Consider the following 10,000-nt stretch of genomic DNA (forward strand, 5'->3'; position numbering starts at 1 on the left):
CATGCAGCTGCAGCTTCCTATTCCGCCACCGCCCCGTTTAGATTAATGAAGCATCTGTCTGCCTCCGACTACTTGACACACACACGAACACGGACACACACACACAGCGAACGCATGCAGACATTCACGGACACGCGCGCTGTGCACACATACACACACGCAAGCAATTTAGGGGAAAGCAATTTGGCTACCCATCAAATATGTCCCTTGTGTGTGTGTGTGTGTGTGTGTGTGTGTGTGTGTGTGTGTGTGTGTGTGTGTGTGTGTGTGTGTGTGTGTGTGTGTGTGTGTGACTGGGTGGGGGGGGGCTGGGGGGGTTTGCGTGAGCGACTGGAACTTCTTTCTTTTTCCATCAATTGTGAGTTTTCTCTCTTCTCTCTCTCTGACTTCCTCTATGGGTCTCCCTCCTCCTTTTAGAACTCTCTATCTAACTCGCTCTATCGCTACATATACTTTACTTTACTTAAATACACCAATCAATCAATCTGTCAGTTTTCTCTTTTTGTACTTTTTTGATGTCACTTTTTATTATACGTTTTGGTTATATGTTAATATTGGATTATCATCGATCAATTCAACCAACTGATATAATAAATGAAATGTTCAGCGGGCGCTCATGATAAAACGTAATCAATAAAACAAGCAATCACTCAAACAAAGGAACCCTTGCTGACTCACTACACCTCTCCCAACCTTTAACCCTACCTCTCTCTGTCTCTCTCTCTCTCCCTCGCTCTATCATCAGCCCCCGATCCTCCTGCCCTGTGTGCTTCTGTCTGATGGTCTCATCCCACCTCCCTCTCCCCTCACTCCCATCTCTCATCCTCTCCTCCCTTCTCTAAGGCTCCATCACTCCTGCCTCTCTAGGTAGCTCTCTCTCTCTCTCTCTCTCTCCCCCTTCCTTAATCTCTCTCTCTCTCTATCGCTCTCTCTCAATATCTCTCATCCCTTTCTCCCTTTTTTCATTAATACTACACCCTCTTTTGTCTCTCTTATTGCCTAATCCATCACAAACACACACACACACACACACACACACACACACACACACACACACACACACACACACACACACACACACACACACACACACACACACACAAAGGCCCCTCTCTGCTCCTTATCTTATCTTGTGCCGTCGGTCTCTTGTCTGTAGTCGCTCCAGCTCATTTCCATGTATTAAACCCCTCTCGCTCCCCTTCCCGTCCCCCGCCACCACGCAGAGATGGTATCTCCCAGCGCCGACCCTGCGACCTGCTGGGTCCACACGTAGACGGCAGACAGAGGCGTAAGGGGGGGGGGGGGGGTGGGGGGGGGAGCGCGGTACACATCCCTCATCTTCCCCTCTCTCTCTTTATTCATGGGGCCCACCAGAAGTGATTCACTTCACAGCACACATCTGGTTTGATGTACACGGTGGTCGACCGAGCTATCGTGTGGCTGGAGAGAGAGAGGGAGAGGAGGAGGGGGGTGGGGGGGGGGGGGGGGACAATGAGAAACACACACACACACGCATTGCAGACACACATACACACACACACGTCCACACTCATGCAGACACACATAAACACACATTCACACTCATGCATACACACACGCACAGACACGCACACACACACACACACACACACACACACACACACACACACACACACACACACACACACACACACACACACACACACACACACACACACACACACACACACACACACACACACACACGTATCAAGGATACCCTCCCATTGTAATACACTTATGGACACGGATGCATACATACATAGAAATAGAGACACATAATTGAAATATACGATCATGGCTTGTCTGTAGGAAATGTACGTTTACTATAACGACATTGACAAACTACTAATTAGACTATCAGCAGCTACAGATCGCCGAGTACTCACTCCTCCTCACTGTTAACCGTAACCATGGAAACCGCAATCATAGATGTCATTATTCTTGATTTATCCATTGCTGCCTATAGCGCTAGTACGCACACACACACACACACACATGCACAGAATCACACACAGATTCATATACAGTATTAGACACACGCATGCAATGATCCACACATTGTTTGTTACAAAGTCAAGATTGGAAGTAACCACACGGTTGATTACCGACATGCCGATTTGTGAGTGTAATCACATACACACGCACCCACATATGCACACAAACACACGCCCACAAAACCAGACATACACAACCAGACACCCACACACACACACACACACACAGTCACAGTTTATTGCCCCAACATCACAACATTTCAACATTGCACGCCACCACTAATGGTGCCGTAGTGTCTTGTGTGATTCTCTAATTGCCTTGTTTTGTTAGCTCTCATTTGGCCCAAACATTTATTTCACCTCTTATTTTTCCCCCTGAAAACCTGCTCGTTAGCATTCGTCCTGAATATCAAAATACATGTTTAACGAGGGAGCGTGTGGAGATGGAACAATATTGGTCTCCGTAATGAGTGCAAGGGTTTTCGCTAGTGTTGTCTGCCTGTTGTGTGTATCGCGATAAACACAGAAAGGCAAACTAATGAGTTCAGCATTTGTGAATCAATCTACCTTGCTCTAGTTAGGGTGTCATCCGTTATCCTGCAACCTAGTTGAATCCCCCAGGGAGACATTTCCCGCAACACAACTGATGCAACACCTGCTTAAAATCCCTGCTTTCCTTCCAATTTCCTAAACCTCTTCACAATCCCCTCGCCCATTAGGGAAACTGTCTCAAACATTACTTATAACATTTAGATATTTTCTTTATAAACAATTCCAATACTAAGTGGTGCTTTATTGGTTTCTGCTGGGTCATTATTTTATCCAGCTGTTCATATCTTAAAAACAGTTGGAATTAAAGTAAACATCGATAAATATTATATATATTAAAAAAATATATTACAAAAATCTTATCTGGCTAGGATCGACGGTGGAGCCTCTCCTTTATGAGCATACGTAATTATTATTCAATAATATTTCCTTCTCCCTCTTCCTCCTCCCTTTCAGAGCTGATCCAAAATGGCCGCCTGCTAACCCTTCCCCTTGCGGCGGGAGACCTGTCCATGCTGCTCCCCGACGAGGACGGCCGGCGTCTCTTCGTGGCTCTGAAGGACAACCTGCTGTCCACCAGCCTGGATGACATCACACAGAACCCTCGCAAGGTGACACACACCGACTCACACACTCACTAGGGTGAGGCGGTTTCTGGATTGTACGGTACGGTACGGTATGCGAGTCAAACCGGTTTAATGTTATGCAAACCGACCGTACCGGCATGTGTCTACATGAGACCTTCGGGCCAATTGGAGCGTTGCCTATTGTTTACAGCAACAGCTAGTGTTGAAGCTACACATAACTTGTATTGCATTAGAAATATGTAAAATAGATAGTGTATCACAATAATAATATTTTTTGGTTTTCCCACTGTTTCCATAACTTCGTCCTGAGTTCTGAGGAGGTTCTGAAAGAGTGAGTGCAATAAAACGAGTGCAAAGGCAATTTAATGGCGAGATTGCAATCTTGATCTGCGTGAGTTACGCTTTGAGAACCAGGACTGGGCTCTTAGCGAATGGAATTGGTTAGTGTGTGGTGTGCTTTGTTTGTTGAATCGTTGCCTTTCACACACTTAACGACCAAAACAGTTTCATTTATCTTCATCTATCGTTAGGTGTGCGGTCTCTCAAATCTTCTAAATTTGAAAACCCATTTAGTGCGTGCCAGACACTCACAACTCATTATGTACCACTTGTCAGCAGCTGCGTCGCGGACACACTGCAGAACCATGCACACATTCTGCTACAAAGACACGCACACACACACACAAACACACACACACACACACACACACACACACACACACAAACTGACACACAGATACGCACAGTGACACAGAGACACACACACACACACGGATACATAGACACGCACACACACAAACTGACACACAGACACACACACACTGACGCAGAGACACACTGATACACAGACACTGACAAACACACACACAAACACACACAAACACTGATACACACACACACCTACTGATGCACAGACATGCAGCCACAGACAAAGAGACACACACACTGATACACACACACACACACACACACACACAAAATACACAAACAAACAGACACACACACATGCAAACATTGATACAAACACATGCACCCCCCCACACACACACACACTTGTGTCAGATGTAGATAAGTTCATAGATGGATGACTCGTCCAATCCTCTCTGTATTCATTGCGAGACACTTTAGATAAAGGTCTCATAGTCGTTGTAGTAGTCATCACCATTATGACCAGAAAGTATTCATTCCTTCTGACTATGTAGTCATTTCTTTGGGATTGGCCAATCACCGATGATGACAGGAACCGGCAGTCACACCCTGCTGACTAACAAAGCACGCTTAGTTTTATAAAACTCTAAAGTATGGTCATCAATACTCATTTCCTCTGTGTGTACTCATCATCGATGTCGAAATGAATACTGGGGATGGATTCTGTTTTAAAAATAGACATCCTGTATTTCAACCGATTTTCCTGTCAGTCCTTTTCTTTCACCTGCTGCCTAGAAAGAAAAAGTCTTGCGTTGTGCGTCTGGGCATGTGTGACGGCGCCATCGTGTTCCTCCCATGGCTCCAGTCTCCTCTCTGTGGAGGAACAGATGGCGTCTGCAAAGTTTTAGAATAATCTAGTTTAACTCACCAGCCTAATCTCTGTGATTAGATCTCTGTTTGCCTGTCAGTCGTCGCCAGATCGCGCCGGCGTTTGTTTTTCGATGGTTTTTCTTGTTCAAATTTAGAAAAAACGGTTGGTAGTCAAAAACCCTTCCGTTGAACAACCGATGAGGAGGCCTAGTCACGATGATCACTCAACACTCAAAGGGATGAGGGATCAGCGGTGGCACCTCCTGTTAATGACCCATCCAGGTTATGAATATTATGAATGGTATTTAAAACTCGATAACCCAACGGGAAGGCACGTTCTTTTAAGTTTCTGAAATGTTACTTAGTTCAGACCCACTGTGCCGGAGGTCTGCATACCAGGTCTCTCTGTGGTATTCAGAGATAAGCAGGAGGGGGGTCATATCTAATCTGATCATCAAATGAGTCAGAAGCTTTAATAGGGCGCCGGGAGGCTCCGCCCCTCCAGCCACCTCCACTTCCTGCTACTGCCCTTAAACTGTTTCTCCTGTTGCCACCGGTAACGATAGGCAGCTTAAACTAGGTCAAGATGTCACAGAAAGTCAGGTTAGGCGGGATTATTTGCATTTATGTTGGAATTTTCTCAGTAATCCTTTACGGTATTATGATTGATACAGCAGTGCTCATTTAGTAAGAGGTTATTGTGATAACGTATTTGAATCAGAATATCTTTCATTCTTACTTTTTAAAATAAATAAAATATTTTTTCATTCTTTCTTTCGTTCTTTCGTTCTTTCATTTTGACCTCCAGCTTTACTGGCCAGCCAGCCCTGATCGTGTCCAGGAATGTCTGATGGCTGGGAAACATCCAGAGGTACACACACACACACACACACACACACACACACACACACACACACACACACACACACACACACACACACACACACACACACACACACACACACACACTGAGACACTCATACACACACACGCGCGCACACACACACACACACACAGACACACACACAAACACACTCACACACACACACTCACACACGGACACACACTTATGACATATGGACATTCATATTAAGTCATTTAGCAGACGCCTTTATCCAGAGTGACCTACAAGTGAGACTAATCAGAGCATACAATCAGACCTGGAGTGGATACAGAAGCATTCTGAAACGGCTGGACAAGGAGCATATGGTCCACTCAAGTAAACACACACTAATAATTATAACACCCTGTCCTCTATTCATTCCTCCTACACCTCTGCACCCACACACACACACACACATTTGCACACACACACACACATGCTCACACAGACGTGCTCACACACACAGACGTGCAGACTAATGTACTCACACACACACACACACACACACACACACACACACACACACACACACACACACACACACACACACATGTGCTCACACATACAAACACACGCGCACACATATACACACACCTACACACACACCTACACACACACCGACACACGCACACACACACACACGCCCCCCCCCCAATAGTGTGTTATACAATATAACACCCTCTGTGTGGGCAGACGGAGTGCGGTAACTTCCTGAGGGTGCTGCAGCCGTATAACCAGACCCACCTGTATGTGTGTGGCACCGGAGCTTTCAACCCCCGCTGCGTCTTCATCGCCACCAGCCTCTTCCTCAAGGTATGTGTGTGTGTGTGTGTGTGTGTGTGTGTGTGTGTGTGTGTGTGTGTGTGTGTGTGTGTGTGTGTGTGTGTGTGTCTGTGTGTGTGTGTGTGTGTGTGTGTGCTTGGGTTAGTAGGTAAATAAAGTAAAACCTTATCGATATATTGTCTTTCAAACATAGAACGCAGCATGAAGAGCATTATATTAAAAGCCATTCATTGTGAAAAAGTTGTTTGAGGCGTGTGTGTGTGCATGCGCATGTGTGTATGTGTGTGTGTACCTAGGTACGTGTGTGTGTGTGTGTGTGTGTGTGCGTGCGTGCGTGCGTGCGTGCGTGCGTGCGTGCGTGCGTGCGTGCGTGCGTGCGTGCGTGCGTGCGTGCGTGCGTGCGTGCGTGCGTGCGTGCGTGCGTGCGTGCGTGTGTGTGTGTAGGTATGGTTATGTGTGTGTATGTGTGTGTTTTTGTAGGTGTGTGTGTGTGTGTGTGTGTGTGTGTGTGTGTGTGTGTGTGTGTGTGGAGTTTCTTTTGTAGGTATGTGTGTGTGTGTGTGTGTGTGTGTGTGTGTGTGTGTGTGTGTGTGTGTGTGTGTGTGTGTGACTGAGCAGCTAATCAGATGAAAGGCGGATCACAGAGGCCTCAGGGATCAGGTCAGACAGGCTGCTCAGAGGAGCCTCTGGTGCTCAGCGACTAATGCTCAACTTCACACATTTTAAAACGGCTCCCCTTAAGCCCCAATCACCACCCCATCACACTGTGTGGGGTGTGTGTGTGTGTGTGTGTGTGTGTGTGTGTGTGTGTGTGTGTGTGTGTGTGTGTGTGTGTGTGTGTGTGTGTGTGTGTGTGTGTGTGTGTGTGTGTGTGTGTGTATGTGTGTGAACTGGGTTAACTTTCCTTCCTTTCTAACTTTATTTGTCTTTTGTCTTTTTTTCTTTCTTTCTTTCTGTAAGCTCGTCTGACTCTCTGTCTGTCTGTCTGTCTGTCTGTCTGTCTGTCTGTCTGTCTGTCTGTCTGTCTGTCTGTCTGTCTGTCTGTCTGTCTGTCTGTCTGTCTGTCTGTCTGTCTGTCTGTCTGTCTGTCTGTCTGTCTGTCTGTCTGTCTGTCTGTCTGTCTTTGTTACTTTCTGTCTATCTTTCTGTCTGCCTCTCCGTCTGTCTTGCTGTCTCTGATTCGGTTCTGTCTCCTGTCTGTTTTTCCTTCTTTTTGTATGTCTGTCTGACCTCCCGTCTGTGCGTCCGTCTGTCTGCCCTCCCGTCTGTGCGTCCGTCTGTCTGCCCTCCCGTCTGTGCGTCTGTCTGTCTAACCTCCCGTTCCGTGTGTCCCTCCCAGTCGGACCACCAGAGCCTCAGCTACGGACAGACGGAGTGCGGCAAAGGGAAGTGCCCCTACGACCCCCACCAGCGAACAGCCTCCGCCGTGGTCGGTAAGATGGCCTCTCCAGCGCCCACCTTCTCCCAGGGTCCTTCGGCCGAGACACAAGGAACCCGCTGAGTCCACAGACAGCGTCTTTCTGCTCCAGCCACGGGGTTCCGCGCTTCTTGGGCTGGACTGTTCCGGCTGACTGGGAGTCAGCACGCAGGATAGTTTAGGCAGTTTGCTCTGCAATCGTCCGTCACTCATGGAAGTATTAGGCTTTAGGAAGCAGATTCAGATGTGCTGTCCACATGTTAATCTCCCAAACTCTCAATAAATCAAAATAATCGAACTGTTGCGATGCGTACATAGTATTTGCAACTCAGGCCGTTCAAACATCATCTTTACTGAATGAACTGAATGGAAGTAAAATATTTTTTTCTGCTATCCGCGAGAGGTTTCAACCCATGCTAACAAAGTTTGCACTTTATGAGTTTCCGTATTTGTGTATTTATTTAATGGATTACACTATAGTATGTTTTAGCGGGCTATTGGAAGTAAATGGGGGAACTCAACAACAGTTCACTATGGTGAAGAATGACGGCCTCCATTTTGGTTTCAGATGGGGAGCTGTATGCTGGCATCACCTCAGACTTCATGAGCAGGGACTCCGCCTTCTTCCGTAGCCTTGGCAACCGCCGCGTGATGCGCACGGAGCAGTACGACTCCACCTGGCTGCACGGTAAGGAACTGACCTCTGAACCAGCTCACACCTCCTCTTAGGAACTGACCTCTGAACCAGCTCACACCTCCTCTTAGGAGTTGACCTCTGAACCGGCTCACACCTCCTCTTAGGAGTTGACCTCTGAACCGGCTCACACCACTTCTTAGGAGCTGACCTTTGAACCAGCTCACACCTCCTCTTAGGAGCTGACCTCTGAACCAGCTCACACCTCCTCTTAGGAGCCGACCTCTGAACCAGCTCACACCACCTCTTAGGAACTGACCTCTGAATCGGCTCACACCACTTCTTAGGTGCTGACCTTTGAACCAGCTCACACCGCCTCTTATGAACCGACCTCTGAACCAGCTCACACATCCTCTGAAGAGCCGACCTCTGAACCAGCTCACACCACCTCTCATCGGCTGACCTTATAACCAGAGGGACATGGCGGTCAGCCTACGCCTTCCTCAAGCGATCCGAATACAACCAATCAACAGACAGGATTGCACAGACAGGATGTATTTAGGTTTAGATGTCTATTGAATTTGGTCGGTCAAACAAAGCCGTCATCTGATTGGACGGGTTTCAAGAGGTCAACCGGGGTCAAGGTGCAAGGAGTTTGAACTTTGAGCACAGCGTCGGGGTGAGGAATCTGAGCGATTCGCTGAACCCAGGGTAGCATCAAGGCTTGGTTGGGCTTGAACGCACATCATGTGATGACTGGTGATGATTGGCCTCTGATTGGCCAGGTTCAGGTATCAGCACATTGTTTAGACTCCAGGTCCCTCCGGCTGTGATGCGTTTACCGCGGCCTTTCTCCGCGATAATCTCAACATCTTAGCATCTCCCGTTTGCCTCGTTGGGTCTTTATGAGGGCTATGCTTGGAAATGACAAACATAAACAACAACAAGATTCACATTATGTGGACGGATGTTTTGTACACACAGTCATACACCGCTCTCTTTATCTCTGTTTCGTTGTTGTTTGTGTCGCATTACTGGGATGCCACTTCCCGCTGTCGCTGTCTCCTCTCTTCTTGTGCATTCTTCCCATGTTCTTATCTTCTCTCCTGATTAATTACCCTCTTCTATTTTCATTGCTGTTGAAATTGAAACAAAATGGAGGCCAACTTCTTTATTTATCTCAATCTTTTATACTCTCTTGGCTTCGTCTATTTCACTGTCACTGTCTTGTCTTGAGTCTCTTTGCTTATTTAGTTTATTTCTCTCTCCCCCTTCCTTTCTCCCTCTCTCTCTCTCTCTCTCTCTCTGTCTCTCTCTCTCTCTCCCTCCTCTCTCTCTCTCTCTCTCTCTCTCTCTCTCTCTCTCTCTCTCTCTCTCCCTCTCCCTCTCCCTCTCCCTCTCCCTCTCCCTCTCTCTCTCTCTCTCTCTCTCTCTCTCTCTCTCTCTCTCTCTCGGTCTCTCTCTCTCCCTGTCTCTGCCTATGTCTCTCTCCCTCCAGATGCTCAGTTTGTGCGTGTGGCCCCTCTGTCTGAGACTGATAACCCGGAGGACGATAAGGTGTACGTGTTCTTCACTGAGCGCGCTCAGGAGGCCGAGGGGGCTGCTGGGAAGGTG

The 10,000-nt window shown here is 47.4% G+C and overlaps 1 protein-coding gene across 3 annotated transcripts in view; it reads left to right on the forward strand.

Annotated features, from left to right (window-relative positions):
• The window catches only part of sema3h (sema domain, immunoglobulin domain (Ig), short basic domain, secreted, (semaphorin) 3H), a 53,639-nt gene that overhangs the window by 17,175 nt on the left and 26,464 nt on the right, over nucleotides 1-10,000 (forward strand). For all 3 annotated transcript variants that reach the window (XM_056597101.1, XM_056597085.1, XM_056597093.1), the window contains exons 2-7: nucleotides 3,021-3,175; nucleotides 5,478-5,540; nucleotides 6,246-6,365; nucleotides 7,675-7,768; nucleotides 8,321-8,440; nucleotides 9,885-10,000. The exon at nucleotides 9,885-10,000 is cut by the window's right edge and continues 30 nt beyond it. In XM_056597101.1, coding sequence (XP_056453076.1) covers nucleotides 3,021-3,175; nucleotides 5,478-5,540; nucleotides 6,246-6,365; nucleotides 7,675-7,768; nucleotides 8,321-8,440; nucleotides 9,885-10,000 — 668 coding nt within the window. The remainder of the gene's footprint in view (nucleotides 1-3,020; nucleotides 3,176-5,477; nucleotides 5,541-6,245; nucleotides 6,366-7,674; nucleotides 7,769-8,320; nucleotides 8,441-9,884) is intronic.

The sequence above is a fragment of the Gadus chalcogrammus genome, chromosome 1, assembly GCF_026213295.1.
Source record: "Gadus chalcogrammus isolate NIFS_2021 chromosome 1, NIFS_Gcha_1.0, whole genome shotgun sequence".
NCBI lineage: Eukaryota > Metazoa > Chordata > Actinopteri > Gadiformes > Gadidae > Gadus > Gadus chalcogrammus.